Below are 20,895 nucleotides of genomic sequence, written 5' to 3' on the forward strand. Positions count from 1 at the left end.
GAACTACCTGGCTTGGTAGGCGCTCACGTTAGCTCTCAGCTGCCTTCAGAGGAAGGTACCCCCACCCCTTTTATATATGAGGGAGCCGGGCCACAGGTGGAAGGACTTGGCTGGAGGTAAAACTGCTAGAAAGTGGCAAATTTGATTATGAGCAGTCTAGCTGCAGTCTCTGCTCTCACCATAAATAAGACAAAGACAGACATTTGCGGTTTCCTGGATCCCTTTGGCTGCATTAAAGAGGGGACCATAAGCACTTAGCACAACAGTAGTTGTCACTCACTTTTCCTGACATCGCGCTACAAGGATGCCGATTCCCAGATCCATCTCCATGAGCTGTTACATGTGTGTTGTAAGCTCATGAAGTCAGAACTTTTGACGTTTCTCACCCTTAGACAATGGCACCCGGCAGAGTGCTGACACAGTAGGTGTACAGTAAAGATGCCGATGAGTAAATGAAGCGCACGCATTGAGCACGTGGACTCTGGCCCCAGGTTGCCGGGTTCAAATTCCAATTCTACAGGAGCTGTGACCTGAGACAAGTTACTGAAGAACCAGGTGCTTCGTCTGTAAATTGGGGATAATAATGATAGTACCTACGTCAGAGGGTGTTGTATTAAATGAGTGAATGTAGAACAGTGCCTGGCATACACTCTGATAGCTACTACATTCCTTTTAACAATATTTTTTTTTTAATTTTTTTTTTAATTGCTTAAAGTATTACAAAGGGTATTACATATGTATCCATTTTATCCCCCCGCCCTAGACAGTCCCCTAGCCTCCCCTATCACCCAGTGTCTTATGTCCATTGGTTATGCTTATATGCGTGCATACAAGTCCTTTAGTTGATCTCTTACCCCCCTACCTCCTGCCCCCCAACCCTCCCCAGCCTTCCCGCTGCAGCTCGACAATCTGTTTGAGGCAGCTCTGCCTCTGTATCTATTATTGTTCAAAAGTTTATAATGGTCTCTATTGTCCACGAATGAGTGAGATCATGTGGTATTTTTCTTTTATTGACTGGCTTATTTCACTTAGCATAATGCTCTCCAGTTCCATCCATGACGTTGCAAATGGTAAGAGTTCCTTCCTTTTTACAGCAGCATAGTATTCCATCGTGTAGATGTACCACAGTTTTCTAATCCATTCATCTACTGATGGGCACTTAGGCTCTTTTAACAATATTTTTAATTGATCTTTTTAGAGGGAGAGAAAAATCGATGTGAGGACAAGACATCGATCAACTGCCTCCCGCACACCCCTGGCTGGGGATGAAGCCCACAACCTGGGCGTGTGTCCTGACTGGGAATCAAACCAGCAACCTTTCGGTGCGCAGGATGACACTCGGCCACCTGCGCCACAGCGGCCAGGACGCCACTATAGTCTTCTTATACATGCTGTTTATACCGTATGAGATCCTAAATAGGGCCCAGGTTCCCAACATCCCCATGTAGCAAACTGCCCTTTTCAAGGGAAGCAGATGTGGCAGATTTAAAAAACAAACCAGCCCAAAACAGTGTCTCCTGACCCACTTGCTCCTCTACCTAGAACCTTGCCACTCCGCCATGGCGAGGAAGTCTAACCCTGGCATCTGGGGGCATATGTCTCTCTCCTGATTGTCATGGGCAAAAACAATGCTGTGACACCCCTGGCTAGGTCTTAAAGGGCAATGCGTGTCCACTTTGTCCACTGGAACACTCCCTTGGGAGCCCTGAACCACCGAGTAAGAAGTTTGCTGAGCCTGAGGCCACCTTACGCTGAGGTAGCCCAAGACCACGTGCATGGCGAGGATAGTCCCAGCTGAGGTCCCAGCCAACAGCCAGCAGGTACCACCAGAATGAAGAGACACCTCCAAGTGATCTGAGCCATGGAGTCACCACCAGGCTTTCCAGTCCTCCTAGCTAAGGCCCAGACATTGTGGGACAGAGAGGAGCCCTCACCCCCCCCCCCCTCACTATTCCAAATTCCTAACCCAGCCCTAGCCGGTTTGGCTCAGTGGATGGAGTGTCAGCCTGCTGACTGAAGGGTCCCGGGTTCAATTCCGGTCAAGGGCATGTACCTCGGTTGCAGGCTTCTCCCCAGCCTGGACCCTGGTTTACCTCACATTGATGTTTCTGTCTTTCCCTCTCCTGCTCTAAAAAAATCAATGGAAAAATATCCTCGGGTGAGGATTAACAAACTAACAAAACATTCCTAACACAGAGAATTAGGAGAATAGTACAGTGGTGGCTATATTATGCCACTGAGTTTGGTTATATGCTGCTCAGTAGTAACTGGAACAGCAACTAAGATGACTAGATTGTAAACATGTTATATACTGAACATAGTACACACTTGTGCACCACTTAGTTATGGGGATACATTCTGAGAAATGTGTTGTCAAGAGATTTCATTGTGCGAACATCGTAGAGGCACTCACACAAACCCTGATGGTACAGCCCCCCACACACCTGGGCTGTAGATGGTACAGCCCCCCACACACCTGGGCTGTAGATGGTACAGCCCCCCACACACCTGGGCTGTAGATGGTACAGCCCCCCCACACACCTGGGCTGTAGATGGTACAGCCCCCCCACACACCTGGGCTGTAGATGGTACAGCCCCCCACACACTGTGTGGTGTACCACTGACGTATATGCTGTCATCCACCTAGACATCGCTGTTATGCAGTGTGTGACTGTGTGTACATCCTGAGGTCTCTATCCCTCCTAAAAAGACAGCTCCACATCTGCCTCTAAGCATGTGTAAGACCTGCCTGGCTGAGCTCACGCTGCAATGCCTGGTCAGGGCATATACCCAGGTTGCGGGCTCGATCCCGTGTTAGGCATGTGGGAGGAAGCCAATCAATGATTCTCTCTTAGCATTGATGTTTCTTTCTCTCTCTCCCTCTCTAAAATCAATTTTAAAAAATGTATTTACAACAGCTGATCGTTTAATGAGAAGGAAGGACTGTCTCCCAGGTCTGCTCCCTGCCCCCCGCATCTTTCTGAGAGATCGGAGGTCAGATCAGACACCAGCTGTTAAGGCATGGACGCTGCTGCTCTAGTCTCAGGCCTCCCTTGGGCTCTAACGCACCCAGGGAAGCCTCTAGCCTCCCGGAGTTTAGCTGCTGAGAAAAACCACCACGTGGGAACCAGGCCATCCACAGGGTCCGCCAGTATGCTATCTTCTGACGAGATGAAGGGACAGGCCTGATTCTAGGGGCCGGCTTAGGATGCTAAAAACCCCACACCAGACCCATGGGCCCACGAAGAACCGAACAGTCAGGCCTGGGAAAGAGCATGAACCAGACCAAGCTGAGCACATCATTTCTATGTAATCCTCCAAAATGTTTATCGTGAGATATCCGACATTAAGGCATAAGAAATGTTACAATGAACATCCATATCGCCACTGCCCAACTTTGGAAAAAACAATCCATTCAAGTCCCCTGTACCCCACTCCCTACTGCCTCCTCGTCCTTCTCCCAAGTTAATCGTTATCCTAACTTGGATGGTTCTTGTATTATTCTGGAGTCTTTTCTTAAAACAAACAGGAAACAAAGTTAGAAGGAAACAAACTGGATTCGAATGTCAGGCAGCGGCCGCAGACCTTTCCGCGATGGGGGCGGGTATGTCAGGCACTAAGTCTGGAGGAAGACGAGCTTTATTAGGGGTGGAAAGGGCCACTCAGCTGCATGACACAAAGGTCCCAGCAGATCCCACAAGGCCCTTCCCTTCTCTGTGACCTGTCGGGGCAGACGCAGGGCCTCCCGAATCCACGGGACCCGTGGACAGTGACGGCGTCAAGGGGCTGCTGCTCCCGTCCCGTCAGTCCAGGAGGCAAGGGCAGGGGCAGGGCTGTTCGCACAGAACTATCCCCAGGAAGCGGGCGGGCTTTTCAGGAGCCTCATACGGTACTTTATTTTGACAGATCTGAGCGGAGCGCAGGGCACAGACCGTGGAAGCAGTGCTGGGCGGCAAATGGAATGTCCCTGACTATGGAGTGCGGTGGGTACAGGGCGGACTAGGCGTTGTACGAAGAGGACGACACGTTGCCGCCGTGGCCTGTCCAGTTGGTGTGGATGAACTTTCCTGGGCTGGCTAAGAGCTCGTAGGTGTGAGCCCCAAAGTAGTCCCGCTGGGCCTGGAAAATGAGAAGAGGTTGGTCAGGATCACACGCAGGCGCCCGCCCCGCAGGCACCGCCTGGTGAGGGCTCCCACCTCCCAGCGCTCACCTGGATCAGGTTGGCTGGCAGCATGTCGTGTCTGTATCCGTCATAGAAGGAGAGGGCAGTGGTGAAGCAGGGCATGGGGATGCCCACCTGGACCCCAGTGCTGATCGCCCGCCGCCAGGAGTCCTGCGCGAGAGACACAACGCCCACAGACAGGTAAGGGCTCCAGCCAAAATGACGATTTTCACCTATGCCCCAGAGCAAAGCCCACCGAACGGAATGCCCACGCCACCGCCCTGGGTGCCCACCTGGCAGCTTTCGACGGCTGACTTAAAGAAGTCGTCCAGCAGCAGGTTCTGGAGTTCTGGGTTTCGGTCAAACGCGTCTTTTATCTTTCCCAGGAATACGCTGAAATAATCGAGAGATGAAGTCAATGATCTTTTTTTTCCTTCTTATCCCCTTACTAGTAAGTGTTTGATTCCGCAAATTTCAGAGAACAAACAGATAATCCCATTATCCTGATATTCTCTGAGTGAAGAAAATCACTTTCAATTTACGATGACCTGAAATCCTAATGCCAGGCCTGCAGGCAGAAGGAGGAACTGTCATCGAGGTCCGAGTCTGACCTGCAGCAGGCACGTGCCCGGCGGAGGGCAGGGGAGGGAGGTTGGAGGCCGACACACACCCTAGAGGGGTGCAAAGTGGCATTTCTCAGCCGGAAAGCCAGCTGTGAGCTCCATGAGAATACAGAGCAAAGTCCCAGGAGGCAAGGCTAGAGGGCAGGACGGTGCTCACAGAACTATTTTAAAAACGTAGTGTAGCCCAGCCAGTGTGACTCAGTGGTTGAGCGTCAACCTATGAACCAGGAGGTCATGGTTTGACTTCTGATTGGGGCACAGGCCCGAGTTGTGGGCTTGATCCCCAGTAGGGGGTATACAGGAGGCAGTCGATCCATGATTCTCTCTCATCATTGATGTTTCTAACTCTCTCTCTCCCTCTCCTTTCCTCTCTGAAATCAATAAGAACACATATAAGAAAAGGCATCGTGTGGACATTCCAGTTAGAACTGCTGTCCAGGAAAATGTGACGTGACCATCTAAACTGGTCTTGTGGCCAGTGCCCCTGAGGGGACAAAGTGCACCGGCTTCACGGACCCCGTTCATAGCCAGGCCTCCCTTCTCCGCCCGGCAGCCCATGTCCCGCCCCCACGGACCTTCTGATGATGCAGCCCCCCCTCCACATCAGGGCAATGCTGCCATAGTTGAGGGTCCAGCCAAATTCAGTGGCCGCCTGTCTCAGCAGCATAAAGCCTTGAGCGTAAGAGATGATCTTGGACGCGTACAGGGCCTGAAGGACGACACAAAGATTAGAGTTGCAATTAGCAAAGCGGCCGCCGGTGCCTGCTGGCCTTACCCAGAGCAGCGCAGGTCCCGGGACCAGCTGGGACTGAGTCCACCTCCACCCCGTGGCCTCAGTAAGTTCTCCCCTTCTTCTCCCTGCCCCCCGCCTTCCAAGGGACAAACAATGGCCATTGCCAGGGACAGGCCCACCTTTCGAATGTCCTCCAGGAACGACGTCTTATCCCCGTTGAACTGGGTCTTCTGAGGACCCTTCAGCTGTTTGCTGGCCTGAATCCGCTCGTCCTTCAGCGAGGATAAGCATCGGGCAAAGACTGCTTCTCCTGCGTGGGGGAGGGGACAACATATTACCAAGTCCTCACCCAGCCCAGGGGACACGAGGACACAGAGTGGAGCAAGAGTTTCAACTGTACTAAGAGCTGAAAGTCTCAACTTTAGGCCACAATTTCATCCGGACCAGAAAGAACTTTTATAAAAAGCTCTGAAATTCATTATAACCTCCAAGTGAATTTTCCAACATAAATACAGGTATTCAACCACGAAGATCAGCATGAAATTCAAAGGGGAGTTTTCAGGAAAAAAAAAAAAAGAGGTAAAACCATTATTATTCAGAATTACTGAGGATTGGTCCATGAGTAAAATTTCAATTTCAATTGCAAGGACTTTTATTTAAAAATATATATATGTTCTTATTGATTTCAGAGAGAGGAAGGGAGAGGGAGAAAAAGAAGTATCAGTGATGAGAGAGAATCATTGATTGGCTGCCTCATGCACACCCGACACTGGGGATCAAGCCCGCAACTCAGGCATGTACCCTGACCAGGAATCGAACTGTGATCTCCTGGTTCATAGTCGATGCTCTACCACTGAGCCACGCCGGTTGGGGCAAGGACTTTAATTTTTAAATGCTCACCAAAGACTCAATTTATGTTGAAGTACTAACTAGCATCAATTTGAAACTACGACTTTGAGAAGTAACACTTACAGACTCACCCTTCAAAAAACTTCGTTTTCTAATTCCTGCACAGGCAGACCTCAGAGACGCCAGACCACCGAGATACGGTGAGCACTGCAATCAAGTGAGGCGTCATCTTTTTGCTGGTGGAGGGTCTTGCCGTCCATTTGTAAAAAATGCAACATCTGCCCTGGCTGGTGTTGCAGTTGTTTGCAGTGTTGTCCCATGCACGAAAAGGTTGTGGGTTCGATTCTCGCTCAGGGCACATACCTGGGCTGTGGATTCGATCCCTGGTTAGGGTGCATACAGAGAAGCAACCAATGGATATCTCTCTCTCTCTCTCCCTTCCTTTCTCTCTAAGATCAATGAACACATCCTCAGATGAGGATTAAAAAAACCCAACATCTGAAGCGCAATAAAACGAGGCGTGCCTATAGTTCAGTGTTCAGTGTATCCATGGTAACCATCAAAGTTTCACAATGTTACTTCATTGGCATGAGAAACATTTCAACACAGTATTTTAGTATGAAGACATTTAGAAGCTTCCAACATCATCCCTTATAAAAACAACTTGCACAGTGAGAGGAAGGTGTCTGTCCGCGCTCTGCCCCTGCAGTGACCACGATGACCTGGCACTTGTGGGCGGAAGCTTTGAGGAACTGGCGCAAGGAGGTGAGTGTGGCGAAACCCTTCAAGGAGCCCAGGGCTGGCTGGAGGACCGGCGCCCCCATTAGCTCCGCAGACAGCGGCACCCACTCAGGGCTGGGCCCCGGCCTGCCTTCGACTGGTAGGAGGGGTGCAGTCTCTACAGTGAGGTGAGGATTCCTTCTGAGACTGTAACTCTCTTACATTTGAGTCAGCAATCAATCAACTGCTCCCAGCTACTGCCCCCCTGGTCCCCGCCTCTGGTGTCACTCAGATAAGCTAAAAAGCAACCAACTTCCTCTTCCTCCTTCTTCTTCTTTCTCCAATACATTTTATTGTTTTTACAGAGAGGAAGGGAGAGGGACAGAGAGTTAGAAACATTGATGAGAGAGAAACATCATTCAGCTGCCTCCTGCACACCCCCTACTGGGGATCAAGCTTGCAACCAAGGTACATGCCCTTGACCAGAATCGAACCCCGGGACCTTCAGTCCATGGACCGACGCTCTATCCACTGAGCCAAACTGGTTAGGGCTCCTCTTCCTTCTATACAGAGCGGGACTAAGCGACCTGCGTCCCTCCTTAACCGTGGGTCTTACCACCAGTTCATGGTAAACTGAGTGGGAAAAGTCAGGAATCAAGAGGAAGGAGGCGAGCAGGGAGGGAACGGCAGTCTGTCTGCCAGGTGTCTGTACCTGCCACCTCCTCAGAAGCCTCCCCTGATTACCTGATCCAGATTAGCCTTCCACTAACATGCCAGGCATGCTGACACCTCGTCCCCAGGGCCATCACATTCCCACCACGCGAGATGAGGGGTCCAATCCAAGGCGCACGTACCGATGAGGGTGACGGGCACGCCGTACTCCAGGGCTGAGACGGCAGTCCACTTCCCCGTGCCCTTCTGCCCCGCACTGTCCCTGATCTTGGGCAGCAGGTGAGCGCCGTCGCTGTCTTGGAACTTGAGAATATTGGCTGTGATTTCAATCAGGAACGAGTCTAGCTCTGTCTTATTCCACTCCTCGAACGCCTACGTGCAAGACGTGAGAGAAGAGATTAGCCTCCCGTCTTCCCCTCGGTCAGTGTTGACTGAGGCCCACAACCTGTTCACCCCAGGCTCACTGGCTCCTGTGTGGCTGGTGCAGCTGAACACTGCGCTCCCACCAGCCGAGGCAGACGCTGACCTGTGATGCCGCCTTTCTGGTCACCCTGCCTCCCCGCAGATCGAGGGCTCCCTCACCTCGCTCAGGCGTCTGTACCTGTCGCCTCCTCAGAAGCCCTCCTTGGCTGCCGGCTCTAGGCCTACCCCTCCTTCACAACTGCGTCAGGAACTCGCTTACTATCCGTGTTTAACCACAGCTGCCCGTCTGCCAGCTCCACGAGGCCAGAACTCGTGTGGGTTCTTTCACTATTACAACCCCACCACCCAGAGCAGCGCCCGGCATGCAGTAAGCACTGGATGCACACGCTGAAGGAATACGCTAACTATTATGTAAACCAGCTAAATGTGAGGAAAAAGCACTGTTTCTATGAAAACTGAGTGACATTGTTTTGGAAAAAATAATAAGGGCAAGTCGGTGAAACATGGTAAGCGGGGGTGACACAAATTTAAAGATTAGAAAAGGATGTACCTCCCACCTGCGACAGCGGGCGCCTCAGCAAGACGTGCATGAAACGGCAGAGCCCGACACTCAGGCTGGGTGGCTGTGGCGGGAGCTTCTGGCTCAGGGAGTAGCCATCTTATTTCATAGCCCATCACCGAGGGCTTCCCTTAAATCAGGCCGAGTCCGTCCCAGCTGCCAGGATGCCCGGCAGAGGAGGAACGAGGAAGGAAGGCTGACCTGCCCCTGCAGCAGCGGGCGCACTCACCTGTGCCATCTCGCTGTGCTCCATGCCCAGGACGTCCTTCATCAGGTGGTAGGCCTCGCAGATGAGCTGCATGTCCCCATACTCGATCCCATTGTGCACCATCTTCACAAAGTGCCCGGCTCCCTCGTCGCCCACCTGTTGGAGCCAAGCACCAGGGCGGTCAGAGGGCAGAGGACACACCAGAAAAGCCCATCAAACTCTTCAGCAAGACTCTCCCCTCACAGAAAGCAACAAGTGTGAGCAATATTTACAGTATCCTATCCTACATAATAAAAGGCCAATGTGCAAAGCGACCAAACAGGGGAACGACTGGTCGCTATGACACGCACTGACCACCAGGGGGCAGATGCTCAATACAGGAGCTGCCCCCTGGTGGTCAGTGTGCTCCTGAAGGGGGAGCACTGCTAAGCTGTCAGTTGGACATCCCCTGAGGGCTCCTGGACTGCAAGGGCGCAGGCCAGGCTGAGGGACCGCCCCCCCAGTGCACGCATCTTGTGCACCGGGCCTCTAGTTTTAAAATAAGAATCAATATGTAATGACTCAATGCAAGATACAATCCAGTCCAATGCTAATTTAAACTAACTCCAAATTCATGCCTCTAAAGCAGCGGTTCTCAACCTGTGGGTCGCGAACCCCTTGGGGGTCGATCGACCCTTTCACAGGGGTTACCTAAGACCATCCTGCATATCAGATATTTACATTACAATTCATAACAGTAGCAACATTACAGTTATGAAGTAGCAACGAAAATAATTTTATCGTTGGGTCACAACATGAGGAACTGTATTTAAAGGGCCAGAAGGTTGAGAACCACTGCTCTAAAGAGTTTTCAAAATCCCCAAATTCACTGAAAGCACCTATAGCTCTTAAGCCTGTATGTCTGTTCTTTTTCATTGTTATTAAAAGCTCTCACTGAAACCGGTTTGGCTCAGTGGATAGAGTGTCGGCCTGAGGACTGAAAGGTCCCAGGTTCGATTCCGAACAAGGGCATGTATCTGGGTTGCAGGCACATCCCCAGTGGGAGATGTGCAGGAGGCAGCTGATTGATGTTTCTCTCTCATTGATGTTTCTAACTCTCTCTCTCTCTCACTTCCTCTCTGTAGAAAATCAATAAAATACATTAAAAAAAAAAAAATGAAAAGCTCCCAGTAAAAGTCTTCCTTTCTCTGAGGTGACCACGCTTCTAACAACTGAAGGCTACAACTTGGCCAGTGGAATCACATACTTTTAAGAAATACATGCATGCGCTGTAGTGTTTCTAATGGCTGAGAGGTGAAAACCACTTTAGATCCCAGGTCTGGCCCTCAACCTTGCAAGCACAGAAATGTGCTCTTGCCGGGGTCTCACAGTTGACAAGATACTGATTTTATAACAAAGCTGGGAAGATGTATAACATCACAACACAGTAAATGAATTTATGATGAGAACTTCAGACCATGGATCAGTGGTCACAAGCGTCAGTCCCATCATCACTCTGTCCCTACAGACAAGCTACTTGGGAAGCCCCGTTACCTGGGACCTGCTTAGTGGGCAAGGAACCACACCGAAGGGAGGGACAGGGCCAAACACTGAATGGCGCTGGACTCGTCACACGCACCCATCGCCACGCTGGGCGGGGACCAGACGCCTGGATGACCAGCAGTCTCTGCTGGGACGACTTTCTCTGTCTGCCCCCACTGCTGACCTACCCTCTCTGATTTTGACACTGTCTGTGGCCACGAAGTGACATGGCTAGTAACACCTTTCTTCACCCCATCCTTCCTGTAACTTCAAAAATGAAGGGGAGTCCCTGCTCTCTGTGTGCACACCCGCTTCCTAACACCCTGAGACTGAGCCATAAAGCCATGGAACGGCACCCGACGGAATCAAGATCCGTAAGGGCATCTACTGGTTTTTGGTTCCCGATTTTCTGTGTCCACAATGCATTACTGTCACTGTACTTGTACTGCAAGTACTCGCTCTGTTGTCAGGAATGAAAGCTCCCTTCCCAATCCTTCATACTAATGAGAAAATTAGTCCACACTCCTAATCACAGTCCTGGACTCTCCAAACCGTAAGTGGAATATGGTTAAACTCAATGAGCACTGGCTACACTATCAGGACCAGTTTGGTGCTGTAGCTAAAGTCACCGGCACGGCCAGCCCAGGAGTAAGACCTCCCTCCTTCCTCACAGGCCTCAGACCTTGTTCCGCTTCTACCTTTTACTGCACATACAATTAATCTATGCCGGGCCAGCGGGCTCAGTGGTTGAGTGTCAGCCTAGAAACCAAGTGGTCACCGGTTCAATTCCCGGTCAAGGCACATGCCCGGGTTGAGGGCTCAATCCTCAGTGGGGTGGGGAGGGGTTGGGGGGGGGGTGTGCAGGAGGCAGCCAATTGATGATGTTTCTCTCTCTCTATCCCTCTCCCTTCTTCTCTCTAAAAATCAATAAAAACATTTTCTAAATAAAAAAATCTAATATAATAAAATTGCTCACACAAGTGCTGATATAAAACGAAAGGGATGAGGAGCTAGAGAGACCTTGAGACCACCCAGGCCAACCCGTGTTTCCCAGGTGAGGAAGCGGGAGCCCTGGGAGGGACAGTGACTCGCCCAGCGCCGCCCAGGGAGTTCACGGAGAGCCAGGGCTACCACCGGGGTCTCCAGCCTAGTGTTTCCTCATCCGCGTGGACAGAATTCACTTCAGCAGCCACACAAAGTACAGGGAGGAGGGGAGTGTGAGTGCGCCCAGCCGCCTCCACACTCAGGGTAAAAGGCCGGCCACTGCTCAGGCACAGAACACCCACCAGGGCAAGCACTCCCCACTTCTGATGTTGACACCCCTTCCTCAGTCATGACGAAACACGGCTAAACATCTTACTTCACCCCATTCTTCCTGTTCCTTTTTAAGGAACCCGTCTCTTAGTGACTCGGGGAGGGCTGCTTGTAATATCAACCTCAAGGTTATGAACAGCCCGTCAGATACAAGGACACGTGCAACAGACATGCCTTTCGGGCATCGGCTGTGCTAGCGACTTCAGGACTGAGAGCTTTACGCCACAGAGCCAACTGCTGGGACCCAGGCGGCCCGCGCACTTGGTCCTGCCGGCGCCCACGCTGCTGGTGGGCGTGGAAGGAGCCCCGCACTTGCCCAGTCACAGCAGGGCTCTCCGGTTCCTACTTTCGCAGCGATGCTCTGGAAGATGGTCTTGATGTGCGGCCTGCGGAAGAAACCACCAGGTCAGCTGGAGAGGGGCTGAGGCCCAGATTAAATACTCCAGGATGCCCCACCCCAACCCTCTCTCTAACGGGCGCTGGAAGCCCACGAAAAAGTAACCAAGTGCCAGGCACAAGGCAGACCAGTGGGAGGCTGCAGACTGGGGGGCGGCATGGGCAGAGCTGGGCGGAAGCCTCCGTCGCCCTGTCAGGGGCGCCGTGGCTCCCCGCACCCACGCGGGCTTCCTGGAGACCCTGTACTAGTCAGGGGCACAGGGACCCCGGTGTTTCCAAGAGTCACAGTCACCCTTCGTCCCAGGGAAAGCGGCGGCTCCTCACGCCTCCCAGCGCCCCCAGGACATCACCTCTCCTGACGCAGTTCCTTCCCGTTCTCCTCACCAGTGGCCAGCAAAGGGCTTGGTAAAGACAAACTCTGACAGGGCTGGGACCTTAACGCTCAGGGGGCTCAGGCGGCGACACCCTGGACCTTAGGCCTCACTGAAGGCTCACCGTTGGAGGTCAAAGCGCCGCTCGGCCCCCGCCAGCGAGTGAGCCTGCGCCGGAGCCCCTGCTGTCCCCGCGTCCTGCGTGCTGTACTGTCTGCACCCTGACGGCCACTGGGCCCCGGGAAGGGCTTTCAAGCTTCTGAGAAGCAGGAAGGCCTCGCTTCTAGATTTCACACAGGGAGACCTCAGACTTACTGACCCGAGAGGCAACTTCAAGAACAATCTTCCCCACAAAGCCTTCACCTTTAATGCCTGATGTAGTTCTGGAACATTGGACAGCAGCTCATTCAGGAAAGAACATTCCCTCCGCAGCGCTCTCGGAGGGGCCCTTCCTCCCCTTCCCTCTCCCGCCCAGGCCTCTGTCTGGCGTTGTTTCTGCAGCCTCGGGAGGGGGCTCCCGGTCCACGGCACGCAGAGTCGGTTACCCGCATCTTTTCACCTGGCTTTGCTCTCCTGCTCGCCGCCCCCACCCGTCTTCACCCCCTTCTCTTCCATCCCGAGACCTCCCCTTCGTGGCCGCCCCTACCTCTCAGACCCAGCACAGCGAACAGTGAAAACCTTGTTTTGTCCAAGTCAAATAAAACACTCCCACTCCATTCCCAGGGAAAAGAGAGGCCCCGTCAGATTTTTCCATACCTCACTATTATTAAATCAAGTTATTTTAGGAGCGCCCATCAGTTAAGGAGGCAGATCAGACCCTAAATCCACACAGTGCACAGGACATCCACTGAGCGGCTTCCTTAAAGCCTCTGGCCCTTTAAGTCTACTTAGAACTTCATGGTCAGTCTTGGCGGGAATAACAGGAAAAAGGGACAGAGGAGGAATATGCACTATGTTTTGTCAAGGCAACAGCATGTATACACGAGGTATTTGCCGCATCTCCTAGCGCCAACGCAGTCACCACGGAAGGGCTCAGGGCTCCACATTCTCCAAGTCCAGGCCCCCCGGTGCTGAACGTGGGGCGCGCTTGTTACTCACCAGGCGGCTTTGTTCCCTCCGGGCATGAGTGATGGGCCGTACCGGGCGCCGTCCTCTCCGCCACTAACGCCGCTCCCCACAAACAAGATCCCCTTGGCCTTGAGGTTTTGACATCGTCTCTACATGAGAGAAAAATAACTTCTTTACGCTTCCTTAGAGTAAGATGCTCCCAATGGAGGAGCAGAGGGCGACAAGTAAGGAGACCCAACATTTGACATGAAGTGACCCCCAGATCCGAGCATCACCCGTCAGTGGAGAAATGCGATCCCCTCGGTTTGGGAGTCAAAAGAAAACCCAAGGAAGGTGGATAGCTGCCCTCTCCCCACAGGGAGTGACTAAGCCCCACACACTCTTCCGCCCCTGGGAGAGACCTGGGAGGACCAGGCCAGTCAGCGCTGATTTAGTGCAAGCGGGACCGGCTGCTGCCCTGCACTGAGGCTGGGCGGGACTTGACTTCCCCAGCATGAGAGCATCAGCACTGGTCCTCGACCTCGCTACGTGCTGATGGATCACGCGCAGGAGGGCGAGGAGGGGACGCTAACTGTAAGCCCTCGCCTGCGGCATCTAAGCAGCAGTCATTCGAGTTACACGTGTGGCCGATGAGAGCCTCTTCCGTCAAGCACATCTGAGCAGAAACAGGCTGACGCACCAGAGCCGGCACCCCGGGGGACAGCCGCCCTCAGGTGCAGGGCTGACACCTTTCCCAGAAGGCCCTCCAAGCCTGGGGGAGGCGGGACTGAATACTTACTGTGGTGTCCCTGTATTCAGAGTTGCCCCCATCAACGATAATGTCACCGGTGTCCAACAGCGGGACCTGCAGCCAGGCACCAGCATTAGGAGGACCAAAGACAGGAAAGACAAAAGTAACAGGGCACCCCTTAGCCAATTAAAACAAACCAGGACTTATCCCAAATACCCCCGGCCTGAAAGTATGATTACTTAACTCTCAATAATGCCCCTGTGGCTAGAGCCCGTTTAAAAGCTGAGGACTAGCCTAGACGGTCTGGCTCAGTGGATAGAGCGTCAGCCTGCGCACTGAAGGGTCCCAGGTTCGATTCAGGTCAAAGGCACATGCCAGGTTGCGGGCTCGATCCCCAGTAGGGGGTTTGCAGGAGGCAGCCAATAGATTATTCTCTTTCATCATTGATGTTTCTAACTCTCTCCCTCTCCCTTCCTCTCTGAAATCAATAAAAATATATTAAGAGGAAAAAAAAAAGCTGAGGGCTAGCAAACCAGCCAGAATCCCCTTGGTTTCCACAGGCTGTTACTGCAGAACTGGTTTCAGTATCTGAATAAAGACTCCCACCAGTTTCCCTTCATCCGGGAGCTTATCTGAGGGGAAAGCAGGTGCTGGCAGGGTACTGGCAATGAGGGTGTGTGTCTCTGTTTACTGTGGGAGAGGAAACCCCCAGTAATACAGGGTGCTCTTTCCCCAGAGGGGGCTGAAGGAAGAGCCCGGGCATCCCAGAAACAGCTCAGTGACAGTGCTTCGAGCAAGAGCTGCTGGTGCCCCATCGGCAGCTCCTCCGCCACAGGCTCCCAGTGAGGCCGAGGCCGTCAGTCCTTCCATCAGTCCTTCGGGGGAACACGTTGGGGAAAGAACAGACAGACAACCAGCCGGCCTGAGGCAGACTGTGATGACCACCCACAGGAACGCCCACTACCCCAGCCCTGGGGGCGGGTGGGGGAAAGCCCCCAGGAGGCATCTGACCACACTGTGTGAAGGAACCAGGCGAATCTGACACCCACCACCTGGGCGGAGGACCAGGGACCAGAGCCATAGCCAAGGCCACCTCCGGGGGACTCAGCACGAGGCACCACCCACCTGCCCCAGCACGGCCATCGGTCAGATGCATGTTTGTTTTCCTCCAAAAAAGATGTACTTCCTGAAGCCAACAAGTTGTTTGCTACACAAATAAGCACCCAACGTGCAGTTCCCAGGACCCCCAGGGGGTCTCTCGTCACTCACAGTAAATCAGACAGCCACTTGAGAATTGCTGCTTCAGAGAAACACTGAGAAACTAAAATCTCTTTCTAAATGTGGACACTAAGGCTTATTAGCGAATAGCACTAAACATCCCTAATACACAATCAAAACGAAGTTTTTCTGAATATCAAAGACAGAGCCCCATGCGATCTCCAGTCACGCACTGCATAACACCACTTCAGTCAACGACGGGCCACATACACTATGGTGGCCCCGTAAGGTTACGAGAGAGGGAAAAACTCCTGTCACCTGATGTCCTAGCCGTCCTGACATCATAGCACAGCTCGTCACTCGCTTGTGCCGATGCTGGTGTCAACAGATTTGTGCTGCCAGTCGTATAAAAGTATACACATACAATTATGTGTACAGTATACACTTGATAATAATAAATGACTGTCACTGGTTTGTGTACTTGCTGTACCACACTATCATTATTTTATAATAGACTCCACTTATCAAAAATGTCTGCTGTAAAGAGTATGCTGTTACAGCAGCAGCCTCAGACACTCCTGGCTCCTGTGCCTGATTTGATCTCGTGTTGTTTCGTGCAGTTTGTGCTACACAGACTGGACGCCTGGGAGCACTAGGCCAGCTCACACAGCCTGGTGTGTGGCAGACTAACCACCTCGGTCTGTGTAAGTGCACTCTGTGATGTTTGCACAACGATGAAATTGCCCAAGAGCGCATTTCTCAGAACGTACCCCCTTCGTTAAGTGGCACATGGCTGTATTATTTCTACTCTTGTTCATTAATTTTTATCCACTGTCTCTTGTCCTCAGAATTTTACATGTAAGGAATCATCACCACCTGAGGATACGTTGTTACTCACACAGTGCCAAGCAAGTTAACCAACACGGAGGCATTTAAGCAATTTTTTGTCAGAACTGAGCAGTTCGTATTCAGAACCTGAAAGGAGGGGGTGGTGGGGGCGGGAAACCTCTTAAGTAAAAAGTGAAACAGTTAAAGGAAAGAGTGAGGAAACTTCTGTCACACTCGCAGCAGCTGGGAGCAGAGCCGGCCTCACCAATTTCTCAATGAAATCATCAACCGCTCGGCCAGCCTTCACCAGCAGTACGATCCGCCGAGGCTTCTTCAGCTTGGAGACCATCTCCTCCAGGGAGTGCGCACCAATCACCTTGGTTCCCTTCGCCTCATTGGCCAGGAAATCATCCACTTTGGAGACGGTCCTGTTAAACGCACAGACCTGCGAGGGCAAAAAGCCGATCAGGAGACCGAGGGCATGCAAGACCTGCATGCGGATCTGGGACCGAGTGGCAAAGAAATTTCTATGCAGCCCCAGGCTTTGGGAAGGTGGGACCCCCTTTGCCTTTCCCCGCCCAAGTGCTGACTGAACAGCGTAAAGTTCATCTCAGTGGATGAAATGGCAGAGAACTGAATACAGGTGTGGCAAAAGTAGGTTTACAGTTCTTCCTCTGGAGAGTATACACTCATCAACAAAATAGTAATACAAGGCACGCTCTGTGTTTTCAACAAAATAATCATACAAGAGCACGCTCTGTGTTTCGGGTACTCACAGCTGTGGACCGGCTTTTGCCACAGCCGGTAAACGTCAACTACTCATGGGCATCTCAGGCCAGAGTCTAGCTGGTTAGAATGCAAATCTAAGAACCAGCTGGTTCCAGACCGACAGCTTTTGTCACTGATGATCCTTGCATCTGAGTCCGGTTCATATTTGCACCTGAACTTCTCCCTTTCCCGGCCCTGCTGAGGTGACAAAGTTAGAGCTCTACACACCCAGCAAGATTTCTCCTCCTTCAGATCCCGACAGGATCATTCAGGTTGCAAACCTTCCAGAACTGACCGATACATTTAGCACAGCGGTTCTCAATCTGTGGGTATTGACCCCTTTGGGGGTCGAACGACCCTTTCACAGGGGTCGCCTAAGACCATCGGAAAACACATACTGAATATATAATTACATATTGCTTTTGTGATTAATCACTATGCTTTAATTATGTTCCATTTGTAACAATGAAAATACATCCTGCATATCAGATATTTACATGACGATTCATAACAGTAGCAACATTACAGTTATGAAGGAGCAACGAAAATAATGTTATGGTTGGGGGTCACCACAACATGAGGAGCTGTATTAAAGGGTCGCGGCATTAGGAAGGATCAGAACCACTGATTTAGCAGGACTCTTCTTCCTCGGAGACTTGCAGAATTGGCCCCCCCACACCCCTGGGTAAAGCGGTGCTTCTTCCCTTGCAAAACGGTCACCAGCAGCCACAGAGCGAATGAACATAAAGAGAAATATGCACCGGGTGACAGGGGAGTCTGCCTTCGGCAGGTCACCAGCACTCAGGCTAACGCACACCCAGAACCTGGGAGAGGAGCGCGTGTCCCCTGTGACTTACCACAAAGCCGTGGTCGTTCATGTTCAGAATTAAGTTCTGGCCCATGACGGCCAGTCCAATCAGTGCAATATCAGCTCTGCAAGACCAGAGAGAGGATGGAGGAAAATGTGTCAGTTCCGCTCAATCCATTCCAACTCGGGGACCCAGGGCTCCCAGCTGCTCTGCCCCCCCAAATCCCTTTTGCACTTGGGAACCCAGGCCCGCAACCGGCCTCGGAACCAGAGACCACGCCCACTCGAGCCCTGCGGGGCCTCGAGCCCCTGAGCTCAACTACACGGGCACGTAGGCGGGTATTCGCAGCCTGTGAGCCCCAGTCCGTCTGCAATGACCGTCCCCGGGCCCCGCCTCCCACGGAGGGAGCAGCCCGGCAGGCAGAAACGCGGGCCGTCCAGCCCCCTCCCTCCCGCCAGGTCGGGCCCTGGTTCCCCTCGGCCATGCCTGCCACCCACCGCCCCCTTTTCCGGCAACGGGGATCCTCCCGGCGCCTGCGCCATTGCAAGGAGCAGAGGGCTGGGTCCGAGGGAAAGGCAGGCTGCGGGGCTGGCTCGGGGAGCTCTGGGGCCCAAGCCGGAGGCGCTGAGACCCCGGAGGCCTGGGCTCTGGGCGCCACGAGGCCGGGCTCAGGCGACCCCCGGTGCCGAGGCGACGTCGGGGGCGGCTCCGCCCATCGAGCCGACTCTCGGACAGTTTCCCGGCCGCCCGCGGCCCGTCACTCACTGAGCCATGGCGGCAGCGGCGGCGGCGGACCAGGCAGGAGCTTAGAGAGGCGGAGAGAGGAGACGAACTGCACCGCGACCCAGTTGAGCGCCGCTGTGGCTCGCCTCCCGAGGCCACGGCCGCGGCTTTGCGGAACTGGCCAATCGGAAGAAAGGGGTGGAGCTATGCCGACACGCCATTGGCCCTCCCAGGCGCCTGTTACACCACCTGAGGCGACGGTCACGCCCACTCCCGGGGCAGACTCGGGAGAGCGCCGAGCGCATCGATGACGTCGCCCAGGGTGCGCCCCGCCTGGCAGAGCGCTGGGTGTGTCCTGACGGGCGGCGGTGGCGCGGGGAGGGGGGCCGGGCGCGGGCCGGGGGTGAGGGTGCGGGGACCTGTGGAGGGGCTGGATGGAGCCGCCCGCGGTAGACGTGACCACGCAGGGCCGGGGGCTCTGCTCTGCGGCTCCGTGCAGGATGATGGGTCCGGTTGGGCCGCACTTTCCAGTGTTCCAGGCATTTGGACGCCTGTTGTCCGGATGTCCATCACTCCTTCCTCCCATCGCTGCCGGGCACGTGGGGCTTATGCGTCGTATCGCTCAGCTCAACTCCAGGCAGGGACCGAGGTGTCACTAATTCGGCATTTGGGCAAGTGTAATGGGTGCCAGGAAGTGCTGGTCCTCACACGATCCCGTGAGCGAGCTGTAGCCCTTTTTGCAGGTGCGCAGAGAGCCTGCGGGGAATGTGCTTGCGGGGGGTGTGATGGGCCGGGTCATTGAACCAGAGGCCAAGTGAGAGCGAACCACCGGTCCAGGGCATTATGAGTACCACGTCCCGCCTGCCTTCTCACCGTTCTCCCGGCGCCAGGCATCTGGACCTCAGCACGGGACCTTGCTGCCTCCAACAGCATGCTTGGGACGGAGGCGTGGCTCCACCAGTACTTTTTAGGATTTTTTCTTCTTCATATCCCCTAACAGTTGCTTGCACATGAGTGCTCAACGGATGTTTAATTACCAAAGTCACACCGTTAGTTCAGGGCTAGTTAGTGGCCCAGTTGTGACTGATTCAAGTAACCGTGAAATTGGTGCTAGTCCCATCACACCAATTGCATAGGTTACTTTGTCATATAGGTTTTAACAGATACATGTTAGCAAATGTCATCACCATAGTTTTGTCCTATTGGAAGTTGGGGGTTAAACACAGTCACAATATTTTTGAATGCGATAATGGAATGTTACTCTGATATTTTACAATGATACCATAATCTACATTACCTTGTAAAATATTTTCTTCACTAGAGATTCTTTATATAAACTTGTTCTTTTCCTTGTGTTGCTTCCATATTTGCCTGTTTTGTACCAGCCAGGCCTCACACTTCTTTTCTTTTTACAACCCCTCCCCCCATTTCCTGATTTGGGGATCATGGACTGTGGTTGACTCACTGTAGGGACATCCAGGCGGGGCCAAGGTTAGAACAGAACTTCCTCCTGGGGGGAAGAGAGGTCCCTGTCTTTTGGGTCCCTTTCTTCATTTCTGCTTGCTTTTTACTGGCTGCAGAAATAGAAAGCTGTGAGCAAACCCAGAAATTATTTTTAAAGATACATGCAAGGTGCCTGGCTGCCCTGAGTGCTTCCCTGAGTGGGGCAAGGAGTGAACATGAAGATGGTGAACAGGTGAGAACAGGTAAGCCAGGCAAACCAGTGAGAGGAAGCGGCTTCCTCACTGCCAGGCGAGCGCCCTGCACTGATTCCTGGTCTTAATCCCAGCTCTGCCACGACAGGTGCCAGTGAACAGGCTCAGGTAAACCAGGCTGGCAGGAACCTAGAGCTCTCCCAAACAAGTCCCCAACTCTGTGTGTCAGGAATTGTGTTAAATGCGAACTCAGGTCTGGGACAGGCCAGGAGACGCACGTGTTAGTAGGACCCTAGGTGATTCTGATTTGGGTGATCTATGTACCACATTTTTAAACAATTCTCAAAGGGTGGTCTGGGGCCCTTGGAGGTGCCTGAGACCCTTTGAGGGGGAAGAGGGGACAAGTTATTTCCAGTTTTCATTCATATTTGCCTTTTCCATTCCCATTCCCTCACAAGTGTACAGTGTTTCCCAGAGGCTCCCTGACGTTATACGGGAGAGATTAAATGTGGAGGCAGACGTGAGAGCCCAGCCTACTTAAGCTG

At 52.9% G+C, this 20,895-nt stretch overlaps 1 protein-coding gene and 1 non-coding gene across 2 annotated transcripts; both read right to left on the reverse strand.

Annotated features, from left to right (window-relative positions):
* Positions 1 to 3,621: 3,621 nt before the first annotated feature.
* Positions 3,622 to 18,816, reverse strand: PGD (phosphogluconate dehydrogenase). Its single transcript, XM_059691325.1, has 13 exons — positions 18,738 to 18,816; positions 18,021 to 18,096; positions 16,661 to 16,840; positions 14,398 to 14,463; positions 13,650 to 13,768; positions 12,101 to 12,170; positions 8,971 to 9,105; positions 7,942 to 8,131; positions 5,698 to 5,828; positions 5,361 to 5,494; positions 4,456 to 4,555; positions 4,211 to 4,333; positions 3,622 to 4,119 (listed from the first exon to the last, which is right to left on the reverse strand). The coding sequence occupies exons 1-13, from the start codon at positions 18,743 to 18,745 to the stop codon at positions 4,000 to 4,002; spliced, it is 1,452 nt and encodes a 483-aa protein (XP_059547308.1). The 5' UTR covers positions 18,746 to 18,816; the 3' UTR covers positions 3,622 to 3,999.
* LOC132232244 (small nucleolar RNA SNORA79) lies at positions 4,616 to 4,758 on the reverse strand. Its single transcript, XR_009452366.1, has one exon. It is a non-coding gene; the product is annotated as a small nucleolar RNA SNORA79 (small nucleolar RNA).
* Positions 18,817 to 20,895: the final 2,079 nt, after the last annotated feature.

This window comes from Myotis daubentonii, chromosome 3 (genome assembly GCF_963259705.1).
Source record: "Myotis daubentonii chromosome 3, mMyoDau2.1, whole genome shotgun sequence".
Taxonomy (NCBI): domain Eukaryota; kingdom Metazoa; phylum Chordata; class Mammalia; order Chiroptera; family Vespertilionidae; genus Myotis; species Myotis daubentonii.

Bases quoted from the DNA above. Each gene is read 5' to 3' on its own strand.
- PGD (XM_059691325.1), bottom strand. The intron at 16,841-18,020 runs GTAAGTCACAGG...TTGCCCTCGCAG, and splicing joins TGAACGACCACGGCTTTGTG to GTCTGTGCGTTTAACAGGAC. The intron at 4,120-4,210 runs GTGAGCGCTGGG...CTCATTTTCCAG, and splicing joins TGCCAGCCAACCTGATCCAG to GCCCAGCGGGACTACTTTGG.